At 38.3% G+C, this 21,952-nt stretch overlaps 2 protein-coding genes across 5 annotated transcripts in view; one reads left to right on the forward strand and one right to left on the reverse strand.

Moving 5' to 3' along the window:
* COL4A5 (collagen type IV alpha 5 chain) overlaps positions 1-9,882 on the reverse strand; it is a 252,576-nt gene extending 242,694 nt beyond the window's left edge. For 2 of the 3 annotated variants that reach the window (XM_027533235.1, XM_027533234.1), the window contains exon 1: positions 9,468-9,872. In XM_027533235.1, the coding sequence (XP_027389036.1) occupies positions 9,468-9,548 (81 nt within the window). In that variant the 5' untranslated portion in view covers positions 9,549-9,872. Of the gene's footprint in view, positions 1-9,467 lie in introns of all 3 variants that reach the window. The other variant, XM_027533232.1, reaches the window with a different exon arrangement.
* A 1,332-nt stretch (positions 9,883-11,214) lies between these two features.
* The window catches only part of COL4A6 (collagen type IV alpha 6 chain), a 337,616-nt gene continuing 326,878 nt past the window's right edge, over positions 11,215-21,952 (forward strand). The window contains exons 1-2 of one of the 2 annotated variants that reach the window (XM_027534988.1): positions 11,215-11,481; positions 11,671-11,722. In XM_027534988.1, coding sequence (XP_027390789.1) covers positions 11,471-11,481; positions 11,671-11,722 — 63 coding nt within the window. In that variant the 5' untranslated portion in view covers positions 11,215-11,470. The remainder of the gene's footprint in view (positions 11,482-11,670; positions 11,723-21,952) is intronic. The other variant, XM_027534989.1, reaches the window with a different exon arrangement.

A 21,952-nucleotide genomic window follows, 5' to 3' on the forward strand; every position in this document is an offset into this window, starting at 1 on the left:
TTAACTACTGGACCACCAGGGAAGTCTTCAGTTGTTCCTTCAAGTAAAAATCTGTTCCATGCAAAAATCAGCTAATTCAGGCCATAATTCACACAATTGCACAAGGGCTATTTTTAGAAATAATGATATCATTTCAGCATACAGAAGTGTTTTCTGTATAATCCCCATTTTGTCATACAGAAATTTTAAAATATCTATACTTAATGGCCAAGATTTAATAAAAAAGCAATGCTACACTGAGGACACTGTTAAATAAAATTGGCTTTTTATCCTCCAAGACTATGAAGAATACAACTACTGGGACAATTTGTTTTATACTACAGTCTTACCCATCATCAGAGCAAATATCAACACAGTGAAAAAGGCAAAACAGTCTTCAAATTACTGTTCAAATAGTCCTCATGTTCCTCCTGATAGGATCTTAGGAATCTCAAGTGTCCACAGACCATACTTTGAGAACCATTGACCAAAAGGATCCCTAACATCCCTTCAACACTAAAATATCTATAATTATGTAAATAGCCAACATCTTTCATTTGCACAACTCTATAAAATGTTACTTTTCCTATTAAGAAATATATCTTACATTTAACATATACATCAAATTGTTACATATCTTTTAGTGAACTGATCTTGATGACAAACTCATGAGGTTATAAAGCAGGAACTGTTTCCTCCTTCCTAAAATAATACTGATTTTATTCAAATTTTCCCACTCTCTGGCTTTTCAAGGCAGCAATGTGATCTGGTGTAGGGTGGGGGCGAGGGGAAAGGTGGGGGTTGTAAGTCACTTATCTAACCTACCTTTATGGTTCTATTCCACTTGCCAATGTACTGGTCTAACCATATACATGTAACACAGTTCAAACCAATCAGATGTAAGGGTGAGGGTGTGGGACTCCTGAGAAAATTTTCATTGTTGATTAAAAGGAACACAAAAGAACAGTTCATGCTCTTCTTCTATTGGGCATTGTGGCATCTGCACGTGATCCCTGGAACTGCAGCAGCAATCTTGCAAGCATGAGGGGCACTAATCTGAGACAGTAAACTGATAGGCAGAGTATGGCAGAGCAGAAAGTGGAAAGAGCCAGGGTCACTATTTGACTGAATTAATTAACCTTAGAGGTACTCTACCTCCAAACTTCTTGTTACGTGAGCTAAAAGTTTTCTCTGTTATTAAGGCAGTTCAATCAGTTTTCTACTACTTGCAACAGAAAACAACCTATCTGATACAAACAGGTACAATTATATCTTTCATATACAGAAATGTTTCACTATATCAATTAGATTATGGAAAGAGAAGGACTCTCCTTCTTTAGCAAAGTCCTGGAGAGGTCAAAACACAGAATACATAAAACAATTTTTCACTAGTGTCCCACTCTTTTTATTTACTGGAGGATAATTGCCTTACAAAATTGTGTAAGGTCATCATACGGAAGTTGATGTATGGTCTCTGCCATACATCAAGGCCAATCAGTAATAATTATACATATATCCTTTCCCTCTTGAGCCTCCCCTCATTCCACCCCTTGAGGTCATCACAGACAGCTAGGCTGGGCTCCCTTAATATCATCCCCCCTCCACCAGCCAAAGTTTCAGTATCTCCTTCAGTATTCCATTAATGTCACATATACTATATGAAATTTTGGAAGCAAATCAGCCAGTTCTCTTAATGTATATAAAGAGTGTTATTTGACTGAATTATAAGATGATACAAATGCCAACAGAATTTCTTCCAGTTCTATTTTAGTACTGTCATAAAACCAATTCCATTAACCCGACTAGCACTTACTTAAAGGTGCTTAAGTCTCTGTACAAGTTAAAAAGTAAAGTGAATGATGTAGTAAATTTTTTTTTAAGTTAAAAGCTACATTTACCAAAAACCTGTTTCTTTTATAACTTTTGCCTTTGGTTATCTTTGGTTGGCAAATAGTAAGGGATTTAAGGTTCCCGTTTCAGCAGGGTAGCAGGTACTATCTCAGGCTACACTTTTGGTACAAGGCCAGCAGAAGCTTCTAAAGGAACAGGGCTTCTAAAGGGCAGTTGGACCTGGACAGATTATGAACGTAAATAAACTCAAGCATTGATGCATAAAATGAGAATCTGGTTTGTTAAAATGAAAGAAGCTAATGTATCAGGGATCACACTAAAGATGCCACTCTAAAACACCTCAAGAATTGGTGCTATTAAAAACAGTCTTTGTAATGAGGACTTAGTTAAGTGGTTGGGTGGTTCATTTATAATGTTAATTAGAGAGAATTTATTTTCAAAAATCACTTCTGTTCCATGGTTGCTATTGTCAGAAGGGGATGAGATGATAGAATGATTACATTTTAAAAAGAAAATCATTAGAGGATAGAACCAAATGTGCCAACCAACTGGCAACCAATTGAGCATCAATTCTATAGTCACTATACTAGATAGAAAAAAATTATTAAGACTGTCTCATAGGTACTCTTTTACACTACTGATAGGAATATAATTGGTAAAACCATTCTGGAAAGTAATTTGGCAAAAGCAGATCCCTATCATTCAGAAGCTTAAAGTTCAGCTATTCAAATGCCACCTGGAAAAACCATAATGCTTAACAGTTTGTGATTTTGTGGAGAAATACATTTGAATCGCACAAGCCACAAGGCTATGATAAAGGCTGTAAATTCACTTCGCTTGTGAAGAAACACAAGGAAAAGGCAAAGTAGGGGTACTGCAAAATGGATAGGGGGCCTCTCACTCCATACGTACTTCCAAGTTTGTTGAGAAAAAAAGAGGATATGGGGGCTGGAATAATATCACCCTAAAGTAGGAAAAACAGATTAGCAATTAAAGAGGGTAAAATTCTGGAGTATCACTAAGGGAGGATGAAAGCAAATGACAATATTAGGAGGCAAAGACACAGGTATTTAAGTGTAAAAGCTCATAGGCAGCTACGGGGTAGGGGGTGGGGAGAGAGGGTAAAGGGGTCTCTCATTTCAGACGTGTTCCAAAACTCTCCTGGACGAGGGGAATGTCAGTGAGTTTGGAGTATGTATACCCTTGCTATAGCTAGGAAGAGGTCAGTGGGGGAGGTATTCATGGAGAACAGGTTCCACCTTCAGTACATGGGAGAAATGTAGGCAGCTGCATGGTTTACAAAATTAAAATTTAGGCCCTTGAGGATGAATGGCCTAGGCAATTATAGTAAAGAGTTATTAAAGGATGAACTGGTGGGTGAGCCTATCTTTAGAATCAATTCAAGTGACTAGTCATGGAAAGGGTAGTGGGAATTATTCAACATTTCAACATGACTTATTTTTCTACTGTGAATGAAACAGGGGTTGAATAAAATTTCATGAGCATGTTCTAGAGCTAAACTGCTCAATCACTTACTGTGTGACCTCTGGTAGTTTTTTAACCACCCTGTGAGCCTCAGATTCCTCCTACGTATAATGGGAATATTATCCACTTAACTGGGTACAACATAGTAACCACTAAAAAAAGTTAGCTATCATATTATCTGTTGCTATAGCCTTTCTAAATGTCAGAGTCTACTGAAAGTACCAAAGACTTTAAAAATATGGATGACATCTAACATAGTAATTCCCCATGAAGAAGGCAGTACTAACAAAATAATACAAAATATGGAATAGGAATTGTTTATGGCAGTATTTCTTGCAATGGCTAAAACCTTGAAATTTAAAAATACAGTCTATAAAAGTGAACAGGTAAATTAATTGTGGTGTGTATAAATTAAATTGTACACAATCATTTAAAAAATTTAAAACTAAGAATTTTAATAACATGGGAAACTGCTGGATAAGTAAATAAAACATTAACATAAAATTGTATACAGAGTAATCCCAACTTTTAAAAAATCTTAACCAATTTACTCTTTAAAGAAAATATTAGATACCTTAAAAAGAAAAATCATTCAAAACAATAATACAGATTATTTCTGTGCTGTTGGTAGAACTGTGGAGAGATTTTTATTTTCTTCTTTATAATTTTCTCTTTTTCAAATTTCCAACATTAAGCATGTATTATTTTTGTCATCAGACAAAATCAACATGTAAAGTAGTTGAATGAATGAACAAGTATACAGTTCTTGCTTCAAAAAGTCTATCATCTAACAAAAGAGACAAAATCCCATGAAACAAAATGTTTGTAAGACGAAATACATTTAGATACTAGTCCAGAGGCTAAATATGACAAACATTCAAAGAAGGGTAAAATCAGAAACTGACATAATAGTAAGGGAAAGTTTCACAAAACTATTTATATATGCTCACTAGCATGGAAGCTCCATGAAGGCAGGGACTGTATCTTATTTAATCTATAGTGTCTAACACAAAATGATTTTGTGGATAGTACATATCCATGAGAGTAGAAATAGAAAAACATGAATATAATTCTTAAGTACTTATGAGTTGCTGAATAAATATCTGCTGAATGAATGTAAGGGTTATGCTGAAATTGAGGAAAGATTTGGGTCCATAAGACTCTAATCAAGATGGAGAACCAATGGGATTTCCCTGATGAGCCAATGGTTAAGACTCTTGAACTCCCAATGCAGGAGGCCTGGGTTCAATCCCTGGTTGGGGAACTAAGTCCCACATGCTGCAACTAAAGAATGAGTGTGACCAAATAAATAAATAAGTATTTTTAAAAAAGAAATGGCAAGTCAATAAATAGTTTGTAATGACAATAATGGAATCTAATTGAAATATTACTGAGCATTTACTATATGTCAAGCACTATTTTAAATGCTTTACATAACTTCTGTCATTTTATCCTCAAAACAAGGTGTAATATTCGTGTACCACTGGCTCCCTTTTGCTAATGAAGACATTAAAGCTCAGAAGTTACTGCTTGTCAAAAGGTCACACATCCTCCAATCAGATTCTAGATCTGACTCCAGACGGCAATCTCTTAAAGACTGTCTTTAAGAGATTGACTGAGGAGAGGTACCAGAAAGCAGTAAGATAACGTAGCATCAAAGAGGTATGTTTATTCTGTGGTCTTGGACTGGAATGAGAGGTATCAGTGCAAATTAACAGTTCTGTAAGGAATACAGAAGTGGGTATGTGACTATGTATACATACATCTATTCCCTAGTTCTGTCTGCTGAGAAGGCGTAGAAGCAATGACACTCCAGTAGCAATGAGCATGCCAAGTACCCAGATTTCCAAATACCCAGATCTCTAAATACCATTAATCAACAGAGCTTCCAAGAATCAGAGCTTCTTGGAAAAAATAGCTCATTCCAGGGTTGGGGCAGTGGAGGTAGAAAGTGAGTTGGGAATACCTTGTGCTACCAGAATGTACAAGAGCGCTCAAAAAATGATAGGCACACATTGAAAGGACACCAGAGCCAACTGGAAGGGGCATCTACTGGCCAAATCTAGGGTAATTTCAAAAAAAAATAGTAAAAATAGCATAATTCATTAAAGTTCATAGAATAAAACAAGCATCCATAAGTCTATATTACTATGAACAAATTACTGAATAATAGATAAAAACAAATATCAAAGAACGTAAAGTTCTTTGCTACATTAGAATTCAATAAATAAATACAGAAAATTTTGAAAACTTAAGATTACTATTTGGCAAATATCACAGCAGTAATTACTCAGGTTAGAATCCTTAACAGATGCTAAAATAGTGGATCAAACTATGATGAAAGGCAAGACATGAATCCACCACGGGCTGATGTATGGCAAAACCAATACAATATTGTAAAGTAATTAGCCTCCAATTAAAATAAATAAATTTATATTAAAAAAAAGAAAGGCAAGACACGTACACTGTCTTACAATATTGCCCCATACAGTCTCAAAGTCTGGTTGTTTTGTAATTACAAAGGGAAAAACTGGTGAACTTACAGTGCATAAACCTGGCAGATACAACCTTGACTAAGTTATCAATGTTAACTCAAGATAGAGTCTCATGTGTTGCATAAACTAACTTCAAAAAGCTAAGTAAAAACATAGGAAAAAAGTTATATACTTTTACACACAGGATAGATACAATATATAAATATATGCACAAGACTTAAGCAAACTGTGCTACCACATACATACTCTGTTTTATCACAACAGACATACATGCTACTGAAAATTTCAGTATATTTAAAATTATTATGAAAACTAATTGAAAGTATAATAAGGCAAGTTTTTCTTCAAAATAATCACCTACCACAAATTACACTTGTTTTATAAATCTAACTTTCTATATATGCAATTATATGTAATCATATAATCTGCAACAAGCAATTGCTTCTAGAGTACTTTTAAATTACCTCTCTATAAATAGACATACATATAGAGATCAAACTCTGAACTTTTTATTCTAGGCCCAGAGCTGTTTTCATTATACCATGATGCTTCTCCTAATATCAGCAGGAAGAGATGTAATCCCCATTATATTTTCCATTTCACTTCCCGTGTCTCCCTTTAGTAAAAAAATACAATATTGTAAAGTAATTAACCTCCAATTATAATTAATAAATTTATATTTAAAAATTTTTTTAATAAAAAATAAAAATTACAATTAAAAAAAGTAGTAGAGATCCCAATACTCTGAACAGCAAATACAACTCTACAGATACAAAGGAGGCAGCATAGGACAGTCATTAAGAGTAAAGAATTTGGAGTCAAACTGCCAGGATTCAAATTTACAGCTTCACAGCTTGCTAACTATGTGATTTGGGCACATTACTTAACCTCTATGATCTGCAGTTCCCTGACTGGTAAAGTAGGAATAACAATAGTATATACTTCATTGGTCTGTTGTGAAGATTAAACATGATAATGTACATTTCCATATTAGCACAGTGCCTGGCACATATTAAACATGCAAAAATGAGAATGGCATTAAAACATGTATAATATATAAAAATAAAATAACAGTGAAAAAAACATGCAAAAATGTTAAGTTTTGATAACAATGTCAACAAATTCTTCCTATGGAGCAGTACACTTTAGAGGAAAAATTGTTCCATGGCCACAAACCACACTGCTACCCTTAACAAGCTGTTGTTCCTAGTCACAAGGGAGATAGTAGATTGAAATCTACTCCATACACACACAAAGTTACTAACAATTGCATAGTAGTAGTAGAAGTTTAAACAAGGTATCCATAAATCTAAGTGTTATCCTACTAATGTAGAGTCAGCATAAATACTTTAACATAAAAATACATTGTTTCCATCACTAGACTTGACCTTTCCAACTAAATTTGCCTTCTTCCCTTATTGCTAATCTTTTGGAATGAGTTATTTTATTCCACCTGATAAACCCTCTACCTAAAAAAATTTTTTCCACATATTTGTGATATTCTAATTTGGCATGACTTCAGAGAGAATGAAATCAGTTAACTATGAAAAATTAAAGCAATTTAAGTAGTAACACTCTTCCTGGTGTAAAAGTTCCAATACTAGACTGAGTCAACAAGTGGCCCCACTACCAACCAGTTTACTCTGCAGGTCACCAATATCCCCAGCACTAGTATGGAGAGCAGATACCATTCATATCTTTGAGATGATTAAAACATTCATCTAACTAGTATTTTAATGTGTGAAGCAGAAAAAACAAGCTTGGTTTTACTACAGGCACAATATACTAATGATAAGGAAATGGAGTATAAAATGTTCTTTAAAAATTATATAGGAAAAAAATAAAAATCATATAGGAGAAAAGAGAAAAAAACTGCCTGGTATCTACTGTAATTTCTTTATGAACACTCAGTTATTAAATAGTCCAAGAAAACAAGCTTGCTCCCAAATTTTATCAATCATAAAAAGAAATTTCATTTTTAACATAACATGATTTAATATAAACTGAGGTATAGTATAGCTGTACATACCTGTATGATTGGTATCTGGTGCACATTTATTAATAGTAACATCAAAAGAAAAAAATGAGAAATATTTAATCAAATATCCACAAAATCTTTGCCCTCAGGCCAAATGCCGCTAGCACCAAGATGATGTTTTTAAAAGTTAACTACTTTCAACAACACAATTGTAGTTTTATCCAAGGGTCTGTAGCCGTCCAGCGTGGCTAAACCTTAGTCCATTAAGAAGCTCTGCATCATAATAGCAATTTTAAATCATCTGTCTACTTTGATGGAGGAAAAATTCTGGCAAGTGGAATTAAAAATAGTTGATATACATGGCCTTTTTTTTTTAGGAGAGTTGCCATTATGTTGTGTTAAGGTAATATGAAGATTAGTTTTCACACCTTTAATACACACATTCTGGAGGATGGAAGAAAGGCTGTAACCTGAGGCATTCTGAGCGTAAAGAACAGCTAGAGGTAACTCACAAGTGGACCCATAGAAGCTATAACATAGCAGTTGCATATAAAGAATTGACAATCACTCAACCATGTGAAGGCCTAAGCCATGATCTCATATTAAAGTGTTTTTAAAACCACCCATTATGTTCACTCAAACATAACTTTTCAATAATTTGTCACACACTTAATTCTTATTTAGAGGTTAAGTGAAATTAAGGAAGATGAGTTTAGGCTAGAGAACATTTTCTCTGACAAAGCCATTCATTCCTTTAGATTTGCCTTTCACCCCCAGAAGGATACTGGGTGGGACTACCTAGACACCCTTATAGGAGATATAATTAAGATTTTAATTCTACATTCCTAAAACTGAATGGTACTTTTTGCTCTGTCATTTCACTTCCCTGCTTCGCTCCCCTTTAAACCAGAACACTCATTCTCCTTTGAAAAAGATAATCCTTTTCCTTTAAATAGGTAATGGGCAAACTCTCGATTTGTTTCAGGTGATTTAGTAAGCAAAAAAAGTAAAGAACGAAAACCTAGAACTTATAAAAAGAAAAAAAAAAAGAGAGAGAGAGAGAGAGAGATGAAGAAGACCTGAAGCCTGAAACCATTCCTGGTATGTTACCTGATCATTTGCAACAAGATGTCAAATAGACTACAGAGGCTTTACTGACTAGAGGTGAGGTTAGGTTCCTGTTGCTTAAGGAAAAGGCAAAAGGAAAGAACTTCAGGGGCGCGCTTAACACTTTGGTGGAAGCTGGATTTTAGAAAAGTCAAAACAGTAAACTATCGACAAAGTTGAAAGAGTGTGTGGATTGGGCACAACTAGTGAAAAGCTTACCCGGCAGGTAGGGAAACCCTCGAGGGTGGAGAGTAGAGAGGAAAAGTTTTAAATATCCACCAGAGCCTAGTGATCTATTAACTTGCGTCCTCCTCCCCAGGTTCTGCTCTTGCCCCCAGAGCAACTAGCCGCAGGAAAGCAAGCACCTAAACCTCTCCCTCGGACTTGAGAAGGCTTGAGTTACTAGCGCTGTAAATAATGTTTCTTCCTAAACTGAAGGCACATCTGACTCCCCTAGCCAAGGCCCAGGAGAAAGGAAGATAAAAGGGACAAAAAGTGATTTCAGCGTGAGAGCGAGGTGATGGGGTGGCGGGGCGGGGGGGGTTGGGGGGAGTGTAGAAGGAAGGACTTACCGCAGCCTCTGCGGGCTGCCCCCAAAGACTCAGGGCCAGCAAGGACAAGCCGGCAGCCAGGCTGACTCCACGCAGTTTCATTCTTCTCCGGCTCCCGCAGCTCCTTCAGCACCCGCACGAAATCCCTGGCTGGCTCTGACCAATTGACATAATCTTGAGGGTTTATAGGGAGAGAGCTAGAGCCGGAGAGGGACAGCGAGGGTGTCCCAATTGTGCCGGTCGTCTTGGGTGAGGAGAAAAGCTTTTTAAGAGTGGAGGGGGGGGGGAAATGAAGCACCAGCAACTAGTCTTCCCTCCCCCCTCCCCTCCCCAAAGCCGGTCTCTCGGGAGCACTTGTCTCTTCTGTCCAGACTTGCAAACTTTTTCCTCGCGCAAGTCCCACAGATCTACTTTCCTCCCTCTCTTCCCCCGCACCGCCCCCTCCCCACCAGCCCTGGGGAATTTCAGGATCACTCCGCCACAGCTTTACACTGCACCAGCAACCTGCGAGGGAGTGACGCTCAGTTATTTGGCGGAGGGAAACTTCCAGACCAGTTGACTGCGCACCCCGAGTCCCACCGGGAAAGTTTTCTGTTCGTTCAGTGGCACCTTAAGTTGATACTCCTTTTCCCTGCCCAGTTCCACTCTCAGTGATGTGAGCCCCGAAGTCAATTGCAAATAGACCTGAGCTGGGACTATTTTTTGTAGCGGAGGGATCTCAGAGAAACGCTCCTTTTTATTGTTAATGATTAGAAACAAATTTTGGTCGCTGCTCTGGGGGCTGCCGGGGTTGTTTGCTTTCCACCTGCTCGCAGGACGGAGTTTCTATATACAACAGAAAATGTGCAAATATGAGAAATATATAAATATATTTATATAATTAAATATATGCTTACAACTGAAGAATTAAAATCAACATAAGTATATGTATATGAAGACTTTATGCATGTTATATACATATAAGATTTGGGGGCGCTCAGTAGATATTAGTAATTATGTGGTTGGATGTTTAATAAAGTTATATCTTTTTATTTAGCTACATTGAATGCCATAATTAATATTTACATCTTATATTGACTAACATAAAAGTTATTGACTCATTGCAGTTGTTTTTCAGAGAGATGTAAGGCAGGGAATTAAATAACTTTAGTGCAATTTTCCTTAACACTAACATGAATGCCTAATTGGAAATATTTGTATGATGTTAATGGAAGTTGAATTGGTCTCCCAAATAAAATGAGACTTGAACGTTACTTTGGTAATTCTGATATATAGATTTTTAAAAGCACCAACAGGCCCAGAAAATGCTTTATGTGAACTCCTTGGAGGAATTCTTCAGAACAGTTATTATTTTAGACCCTAGAATTTACCACTTTACAGTCTTTCGGGGCTTTGGACTTGTTTCAAGCGCACCCACTTATCCTTAGGTTCCACTCAAGTAAGGGTAGGTTTACAACTCCAGAAACCACCACTACCACCACCACCCCAAGAGCTTAGTGTACAATCAATTAGAGTAACTGGTATGCATTTGAGCAAGTGTGCAAGGATACTTTGGGGCCCATTTGTCTCTGTGGGAATTGTATGCCTTAATCTGTGTATTTGTAACAGTTTTTAGTGGTTTAAGGAAGTGTCTTAGTGTATAGGTCTGTGGGTCTGTGGAGATGCGTGGGAATGTTATGGGTGGAGGTGCCTGAAAGTGGGAAAGACGACTGGCTGCCCAAGGTAGGGGGATGATTGACAGCAGACAGCCCCGCCCCCTTCCCCTCCATTCCTTCCTCTCCTGGTGCATGGAACTATCCCTTGAGTGCAGCAAGTTGTAGCGGGCACCGCTGATCGTGTTTCCCTTTGGGGCACCTTTTATCTAGAAGCCGAGTTCAGTTTCTTCCAAAGTGAGCCACTCCGCCCCCCTACTCCATCCTCTTGAATAAGGAAACAGCCGCCAAGCATCAGCGGAGCCCAGATGAGCCGGGGCCGCGGAACCGCTTAGCAGTCTCCCGGGACCCAGCTCTGGAGGAGCCGCAAGCATGCACCCTGGGTGAGCTGTTGCTATCACGAGCTCCCCTCCTCTTTCTTACTTTGGGCTACTTTGCTGGACCTGCACTGTACTTGTACTTCTGTCACTGCAGAAAAAGTGGCTGTAGTCAGCAAAAAGGGGTCGGGGGTCTATGGACAGACACAGGATCCCGGAGAAAACCCATGTTATTCACCCTCCCTCCCGTTTCAGGTTGTGGCTGCTTCTGGTTACTTTGTGCCTGACCGAGGAACTGGCAGGAGCGGTGAGTCTTTTCTGTCGACCCCCTTCCCTCCTTCTCCTTTGACCCCCTCGGCATCCCTCAACACAATCACAACTCTCATGTTTGTGTTAAGGGGCTACACTGTGAAACGGAGTTCACATCACTCTCACTTCTTTTGGGAGTTAGTGGGGTCCTTAGAGAGGAATAGCACAGTGTCAGGCTAATGCCTTTGGGACTCAGACATCATTCTGTCCCAAAACTTCGTAAGGGGTTGAGAAAATAAAAGTAAAAGACACAAAAGGCATACATTTCTGAGCGTCTTCCTGGACGACTTGATATGACTGACATCTGATCCCTTTCTCTATATCGATCTACAAGGCAGAAGAAATGTGTTTTTCCCTGGTCTACAGGAACATGAATTGGCACACACGTTTGAAAGTGGGAGGAGTACACAAGAAATGGGACTTGGAAGTACGGCGAATGCTATAGAAGTTAAACTTAAGTATTTTCTTTGGAGTCATTTGACAGTACCAGGTGACAACATCTGGGCTCTTTAACCAGCTAAACTGCACTGATACTACTAGATGATGTTCAGTTTCTGCCCTATGTTTCCTTTTACTGGTTTTCTCTCTCATCGGAAAGTTAAAAGTTAAAGCGGTTTTAAAAGAAAAAAAAATCTAAAACTTAACATTTCATAGGCTGTTTAGATAATATCCATCAAATCGGCCAGGGACTGCAGGCAAAGGAATTTCTGTAGACATTTGGTCAAGAAAAGTTTAATGGATCCCAGAAAGGAGTAATTCCAATGAAATTACTCGGATAAGTTACCAAAGGTGGCGAGACCTTAACAATCAGAGATGCTGCAGTTTTCCAGACTCACTAGCAACTTACGCCCACAGAAATAAACTGTTGAGTTCAAATATGAAGTTGTTCAACTATTGAGTACTATTTCACTGCTCTATTTTTTAAAATTCTTAATAATAGCCAAAGTCATACATGTACTCTAAATATATATGTGTGTATATATGACAGATAAATATATATTCCAAATCTTTACCTTCTGAGTTTTGACAAGTTTAACTGATTGACTCTATTTTTAATACTTTAAATATTTAAAAATACTATTTAGAAAGCCATACTTCAGTCAACCCAATAAAATCCCCTAATACTTTTATGGGAAAAAATGATTTACTTGTCATGGTATATGTCTTTAAGAAAATTTTGGAATAAAGTGAAATGACTTCCCTTATGAAAAGAGGATGATTAAAGAAATCTTGACTCTTAACATTTTGTGACCCTTTAACTCAGAACATCAGCTTTTATTTTAAGTGAATTCAATACTTTGTAAGCAGAAGTATTGATCTAGGTTTCCACACTCTTCTTTTTCTGATTCCTCTAGTATACAAGTTTAGTTATGTGTTACCTTGGGGCTCAATACTACATTTATTGAAAATGCCAGGTTTTGATTAGTTAACAATTTGTCTGGGAATCTTGGCACTTATAAAAATGTCATGCATGGGCAGGATACCCTCCAGCAAAACCTTTATTTCAGACTCTGGCTGATGGTATTCAGTGTACTTTTGGGAAAAACATTAACAAATCATTCTATATAGTTGGAGACTATCCAAAGATGGCATCCCATCACTTGAAATCTTTGAAAGTCACTAGAGGATGTTGCCTTCACTTCTCAGAAATATTAAAGCATGTCTCCAAACTCAAGCACTACTTTGGTGTGTGGATTTTAGACTGTGACCCATTGTTTTACAATGTCACCTGCTCTGTCAGTGTGACTGACCCTGGAAAGACTAAAATAAACCTTGAGATGCACTGACAATACTTTATATTTTGCTTTAAGTTCATAACTGCTTCACTGACCTATTGTTTACTTCTGCATAATATCATTGACATTGTAAAGCTTTTTTTTTAATTTTTGGAAAAATGTCAAAGAGAAAGAGGAGAGTTAACAGGGTGAGTTCTCAGAAGGTGACTCTTCTAAGGGGAAGTTCTTTATTTTTTTAATTTATTTACTTTAATTGGAGGCTAATTACAATATTGTAGTGGTTTTGCCATACATTGACATGAATCAGCCATGGGTGTACATGTGTTCCCCATCCTGAACTTTGTTTATGCTCTTTGTACTGGATTCTCATCCATATTGGCTGGATGAGAATAGTCAATTTTACTCTCAATTTCAGTTCATCCTCTGGGTTTATAATGTTTTTCACCTTTCAGATGGTTTTAAATATTTGAATTCTCCATACCTTTCTGACTTATATTAATGAAAAAGAACATAAATAGATTGATAAGAACTATTTTGTGCTTCAGTATGAGGAAGTCTCTTCACTGTGAGAATTACATTGTCTATAATGGAGTATTGGTGAGCATTGGAGATAGGGCCATTTAGATGCTTTTGAGTTCTTTCTTTGTCAGACTTTATTAAGCAGTGTTTTCGAAGGGATGGAATGCAAAATGTTAAAACCCAGAGTTAAATAATGAATTTTCATTAAATTTCATTTAAAACAGTGTTGATCTTTATTTATGTGAAATATTTTCACAATTTATCTGAGTGAGATAGAGCATAGAAATTCAAAATATCCATAATCATTTTTGGTTATTAAGTTCCTAAGGCACAACACACAAAGATTTATTTAAAAATTGTCTCTAACTCTGTATGAGTTCACTTTCTCAGGCAATGGTAGTCATTATGTTCCTTAAAGGATAGGATTGTTATAGTTATTGTTTAGTCTTAAGTCATGTCTGACTCTTTTATGACTTCATGGGTTGTAGCCTGCCAGGTTCCTCTGTCCATGGGATTTTCCAGGCAAGAATACTGGACCAGGTTGCCATTTTCTTCTCCAGGGTATCTTCCTGATGCAAGGATCAAACCCACTGGCTGATTCTTTACCACTGAAAAATCATGGAAGCCATTTGGGATAGGATACTTGATAAATTATTATCTGCATCTTGTTAGAGAAGAAACTAAAAAACTCCATGTCTCATCATAGGCTGATATGTTTAAGAGTTAAAATATATCCCAAATTAGTCAGGATCCTTATGTTTTCTTCCCACTTTGCCCCAAATCTGCTTACACAAAACGCTGCAATACAACCAAGTGTATTTATAAGTCAAAGCCCAGTAGGAGAATTATTTGAGTGGCGAAGGGGTAAAGGGGAGAAAACACCTCTGTCTATTATCAACTCTGCCTAGAGCACAGGTAAAGCACCTTTGCTGCTGCTGCTAAGTCGCTTCAATCGTGTCCAACTCTGTCCGACCCCAGAGATGGCAGCCCACCAGGCTCCCTCGTCCCTGGGATTCTCCAGGCAAGAACACTGGAGTGGGTTGCCACGCCTTTAGCCATGTTCAAATCACAGTCTGATTGAAATACAAACTTCTTAAAGTTGTAGTAACTTGCTCAAGTTGGTCCTTTCCAATTTGATTTTCAGCCATAATCACAGTCATCAAAGTATTGAATAGAGTGTTAAGGTTTTTCAGATGAAGAAAATCCCTTCCTAACTAGGGATCAAGAGGAATATTTGCCTTGTTTGGGGCTCTCAGATTTCTTTTGCTTTTTGTTTTATAAAACAGATTTACTGAGATATAATTTAAATACTATAAATTCACTCATTTATGTATATCATTCAATGAATTTTAGTAAATTTGCCAAGTTTTACAACCATAACTATATCCAGTTTTAGAACATTTTCATCACCCCCAATAAGATCCTTCATATCCATTGAATTAATCCCTGCTCCTACCTGCAAGCCCAGGTAAGTATGGATCTCTTCTCTGTCTCTATAGATTTGTCTTTTCTGGACATTTCATATAAACGGTACCATATAATATATAATCTTTTGTATTTGGCATTTTTCACTTAGCATTAATATTTTAAAAATTCATTAATGTTGTAGCATGTATCAGTATTTTACTCTTATTTTTTGGTATTGTTATTGGTATTTGGTATTGGTATTCCACTATGTGGGGGGGCTTCCTAGGTGGTACCAGTGGTAAAGAACATGCCTGCCAATGCAGGAGACATAAGAGATAAAAGTTTGACCCCTGGGTCAGGAAGATCCCCTGGAGGAGAATATGGCAACCTACTCCAGTATTCTTGCTTGGAGAATCCCATGGACAGAAGAGCCTGGTGGGCTATAGTCCATGGGGTTGCAGAGAGTCAGACAGAACTGAAGCAATCATCAAAGGACTACATAAATAGGTAACGATAGATGGTCATGTAGTTACATTATGGACAGGTCAAAAGAAACATTTCCAATAGGAGTAAAGAGGAAAATAGATATTTAATGTGTAACTAAAGAGACTGGGCTTCCCTGATGGCTCAGTGGTAAAAAATCCACCTACCAATTCAGGAGATCCAGGTTTGATTCCTGGGCCGAAAAGATCCCCTGGAGAGGGAAATGGCAACCCACTGCAGTATTCTTGCCTCGGAAATCCCATGGACAGAGGAGCCTGGCAGGCTACAGTCCGTAAGATCGCCAAGAGTTGAACACAACTTAGCGAATGAATAACAACAACTAAAGAAACAGATATATTACTATCTATCTCAAATTTGTTTCACTATATATTTTGATTCTGTTTCAGTATGATTGGTTTCTATTGTAATCCCATGTATTTTATTGACTATGTTTAAGAATATTATTCTGAGAGGGAGTCAGTAGATAGGCTTCACTTGACTGCCAGAGTAATTCATGGTATTGAAAAAGAAACTCTCTAGTTATGAATTGGTTTTTACAATAAACAATTTGTGACTGACCCTGGGTCAGGAAGATTCCGTGGAGTAAGAAATTAAAACCCACTCCAGTATTTTTGCCAGGAAAATTCCACGAACAGAGGAGACTGGCGGGCTACAGTTCATGGGGTTGCAAAGACTGCATGACTGAGCACGAGCATGAAGGCATCTTCAGATGTGAGGGCATTTGTATTGACTACAAGTGCCAACAACCTTTTAGACTCTAGGCATATTATGGTATTTCTAGTAAATATGCCCCTGTATTTTATAAGATCATAGTCAAGCAGGAGCAAAGTGTGTCCTTCCCCTAATTAATTCATTAATATAATATTGAAACAAATAGATTGACCTCAGTTATCAATACATATTGGGTTTTGCTTGCTTCTGTTTATGCATAATTCTGTGATTTCACCACCATGCTTAGAGTATAGACTTGTCCTATTCTGTGTAAATGACAAGACATACGCATATAGAAGAAGATATTAGGAAAACACCATGCTGTATTAAAGGACTGTATTTAAAAGGACTATGAAGTCCTTTTAAGCTGACCAAATATTCCAGTGGGGCATATCATAGGGCTCTAACTTGTTTTAAAGTCTAGCTAAATATAAATACAGACCAATAAGCATGTCCAAGAGACTACAGTGATGGGGAAATTAACAGAGAACAATTATCCACTTTTTTACCATCTGTAATTTACCCCTCTCCTAGGAATTTTTTGGTTCTGCAAACAATATTGAAATCTCTTCCATTATAAAAACAAATAAAAATTTTAAATCTATGGCTTCATTTTCCTCTGTAACTCTAACCCCCTCAATCACATTATTGCCAAATTCCTGGTCACTGTCTACTCTTCTTCAACAACCATTTACCCTTAAGCCTATTGCAGTCTGGAATGAGGCTATTCTACCAAAATTGCCCTCTTTTGAGTTTTTAATAAATATCTAACTGCCTAGCCCAAAGATTTCACTGTAGTCCCCATTCTATCTGGCTTGTTGAATTAGTGCTTGGCATTTTCCAATCAAACAACCTTTCCCCTTTTGTCTTCTGAGTCATGATGCTTCATTGTTTCTCATTACACTTCTCTGTTTTTTTGGTGGGAGGAAGTGGACACTGTGCCACTGGCTTGCAGGACCAGGGATTAAACTCTCGCCATTGGCAGTGAAAGCACAGAGTCCTAACCACTGGACTACCAGGAAATTCACTCTGATATTTTTATTTTATTCATTCAACATATATTTATTGAGCAGCCACTGTATTCTAACTAGTATACCATGCTCTGGTGACACAGTGGTTAACAAGTCAGGCATGATCTTTGCCATCACAAAACTCATAGTTTTCATCACCCCCTGCTCATAAAATGGTGGTTTTACTCAGTATTTTTATCCTTTCTTTCTTCTTGCTCCAACAGTTCTAACTATGCCTCCTATACATTGATGACTATCAAATTTGAATTTTCAGGCCAGGTGTCTCTTTGTAGGTCCGAACTTTTATTTCCAGTTACCTACTAAGTCCCTGTGGGCTTCCCTGGTGGCTCAATGGTAAAGAATTCACCTGCCAATTCAGGAGATGCAGGAGACACAGGCTTGATCCCTAGGTCAGGAAGATCCCCTGGAGAAGGAAATGGCAACCCATTCCAGTATTCTTCCATGGGAAATCCCATGGACAGAGGAGCCTAGAGGGTTGCAGTCCATAGGATTGCAAAAGAGTCGGACATGCCTGAGTGACTGAACAACAACAGCTAAGCCCTTGTACCTATATCTCATTTAGTGGATACATACAAAGCACTTAAAATGGTGCCTAGAGCTTAGTATAAGCACTCAACCAATGCCAGCTCTAATTGTGTTGTATTACCCCAAAACACAGTATATCCAAAAATGAAATATTTTCTGGTCCTTATGATGGCACTCCAACCAGCTATCTTTTTTGTATTTGTTCAGTGTCATCACAATCCACCCAGTTTCAAGTGAGAAACTATAGAATCAGGCACCGACCCTCATTATCTCCATCTCTATCAAGTTCCTTTAGTTTTACCAAAAACCTGCATCATCTAGTTTCCTAGTCATATCCTAGTGGCTCCAAATCTCATCATCATATATAAATAACCTTGTAACTAGTTTTTCTATTCCTGACTCCATTCTGATCTCTATCCTGCCACCAGAGTTCTTTTGTTAACAACAAACCCAATTATGTTATTTCGAGATTTAAGTTTTGTTTGTTTCTATTTTCTTCCAGGATTAATATACATACTCCTTGACTTGACACATTAAAGGCCTTCATTTTCAGGCCCGAACTACCTTTCCAGCTTCATGTCTAAGTGTTCTTTTCCTGCCACCTCTCCTTCTCAAACTCATAGTATACATTACACTTCATTGAGACTGAACTTGTCTCCATTCGCAAGCCACTTGCTTTCACATTTTATTTCACATTTGTTCTTTCACATTTTATTGCTTTTGCTTATGCCATTGTCTCCATATGGAATGGCTTTCTCCACCATTTACACATTCTCTTCCTAGTAAACTCCTGCTCAACCTTTAAAACCAAGAAAAAATGTCATTTTCTCTGTAAAACAGTTCCAGACCTCTTCAGAAAGAATTTATTCTTCCTTGCCCTGTGCTTCCAAAGTTCTTTAGGCCCCTTTGGTGGCATCTACCATGTAGTTGTGAAATTCCTATGTTTATATGTCATGTTCCCCTCTTTAAATTATAATGTCCAGGATACTGCCAAGCATATGGGAAGTGAACGACAGATGCCTTTCAAGTGGGTAAACAGATCTACTCCTAATGGCCTGCAACAACTACCTTGTCCCTGTCTATCTTAAAAAATTATGAATGGTGACTCTAATAACAATGCTCTGATGGAAAAATAAGAACCTTGTTCAGTGGGATAATATTTAAGAGAAAGAACTCTGGAATCAGACTTATGTTTGAATGCTGCCTCTGCCCTCTGTGATTTAGGGCAACTCATTTTACCTCTCTGAGACTCAATTTTCTCATCAGTACAAAAGGGATAATAATACCTTCTGTCTTAGAAAGTTGAGAGATTAAAAGAGAGAATTTATGTGCAAGTTATACCATTCACAAGGTGCTAAATCCTCACTCTATCTCTCTACAAGTATTTTCTATTTCTTTCAATGCTGAGGAAAAATTTTTAAGTGTTTCCCAGTTTTGACAACTGATTCATGACAAGATGAGAAAAAGGGAAATGTCAGATAAGAGTCTCACTTTGTAGATTTCTGTCTAAAGATGGTAATATTTCTCAATTGTCCCTCTCAGCTCTTTTTCTCCTCTTCTCTGTGTGTACTAAGTTGTTTCAGCCGTGTCCGACTCTGCGACCCCATGGACTGTAGCTGAAGAGGGTCCTCTGTCCATGGGATTCTCCAGGCAAGAATACTGGAGTGGGTTGCCATACCCTCCTCCAGGAGATCTTCCCCACCCAGGGTTCAAACCTGCATCTCTTCCACATCTCCTGCATTGGCAGGTGGGTTCTTTACCACTGGTGCCAATGGGAAGGGGCTTTTCCCTCTTCTACCACTTTAATAATGACATGTCATTACTAGCACTTTCTCAATATTAATTTATTAGCAACTCAGGACTACCTTAAGAAATATTGGGTTAGCCACAGAGTTCACTCGGGTTTTTCTATACCATCATACATAAAAATCCAAACAAACTTTTTGGCCAACCCAATATATAAGGTGAATACTCAGCTCAGAGAGATTAACTAGATTTGTGATCTAAGATCCAGCAAATGGCAGATTTGGAGTTGAAACCCACTCTACTGGGCTGTCTCTCTAATTCAGGTATTTTATCATCTCTTATCTAGACTCCAAAATAGACCTGACTGTCCTTCTGGTTTCAGTATTCCCCTGCCTCCCAACCCCTCTCTCCTGATCTCCACCCTCTCTGCAAGCAAGGGGCCTGTTCTAAAACACAGATCCGATCATGCCACCCCGAGCTCCCCACACCCATCAGCATCTGGCCCTGCCTACTCATCTAACTCTGTCTCCTATTATTGTCCTCATACTGATGTTTAGACTGTGTTACGGTTTTGATGTTGGCTCAACATGCCATGCATAGTCACCCCTACTCTTCCTTCTGCCTGAAACACCCTTCTTTTCTCATCCCTTCCTTCCTCCTGTCTTTGAAGATGGACTTAGCATTCTTCCCTTAAGGCCCACTTTAGTGAATATTTTCTAGAAGTCCCCCCTTCTTTCTAGCCTTCTGTCTCCACTCTGTTTTCCCCTTTCCTTCCTTCAACAAATATTTATTTAGTGCCTTCTATGTGTTAAACACTGTGACTGTCTTGGTGTTTGAAGAACCATGGCAAGTACCAAGCCAGTGTGGCTGGAACACAGAGTGGGAAGCATGGGGAAAGAGTCAGAACACCATGTGAGATGAGGCTGGAGGAACAAGAAAGGACCAGACATGTCCTGCACTCTTACTGTCTCATGACTCCTTGGAGCATTTATCTAATGCCTGTACTAAAGGTGTGGGCTACTTCCCTGGTGGCTCAGTGGTAAAGGATCTGCTTGCCAATGTAGGAGGCATAGGTTTGATCACTGGGTTGGGAAGATCCCCTGGAGAAGGAAATGGCAACCCAGTCCGGTATTCTTGCCTGGAGAATCTCATGAACAGAGAGAAGAGCCTGGCGGGCTACAGTCCATGGGGTCTCAAAAGAGTCAGGCATGACTTAGCGACTAAACAACAAATATACACACAATTTGGCTATTGTGAAAACTGCTGCTGTTAACATAAGAGAACATATGTCTCTTCAAAATAATTATTTTATTTCCTTTGCACACAACTGAGCATGAGCACAGGGATACACAAGGTGTATTTCTCCGGATGGAGTGTAGTAGACATTATAAGTTACTGCTGGTCACCTACTCTGTGTCTTTGTTCCTCCTTATGCCCAGAGGGCTCACTCCTGTGGCACATATCTATCCCTTCCAGATTTATAAAACTGAGGTGACTACTGTATAGTTCAGGGAACTCTACTCAGTGCTCTGTGGTGATCTAAATGGGAAGGAAATCCAAAAAAGATGGGATATGTGAATATATTACAGGCTTCGCAGGTGGCGCAGTGATAAAGGACCTTCCTGCCACTGCCAGAGACATGGGTTTGATCCCTGGGTCGGGAAGATCGCCTGGAGGAGGAAATGGGAACCCCCTCCAGTATTCTTGCTGAAAATTCCATGAACAGAGGAGCATGGTGGGCTACAGTCCATGGAGTCCCAAAGAGTCGGACATGATTGAGCTACATTACAACAACAATGTGTATATGTTAGTTGATTCACTTTACTGTACAGCAGAAACTAACACTACATGGTAAACAACCCTTTCCCTTCTCCAGGGGATCTTCCCAACCCAGGGATTGAACCCAGGTCTCCCGCATTGCGGGTAAATTCTTTACCAGCTGAGCCACAAGGGAAGCCCTGTAAAGCAACTAGCTTACAATAAAAATTAATTTTAAAAGTAAATAAAATTTAGGGAGGCCATGAAGTATGTGTCTTTCCTCCAGCTTTT

The sequence above is a fragment of the Bos indicus x Bos taurus genome, chromosome X (assembly GCF_003369695.1).
Source record: "Bos indicus x Bos taurus breed Angus x Brahman F1 hybrid chromosome X, Bos_hybrid_MaternalHap_v2.0, whole genome shotgun sequence".
NCBI lineage: Eukaryota > Metazoa > Chordata > Mammalia > Artiodactyla > Bovidae > Bos > Bos indicus x Bos taurus.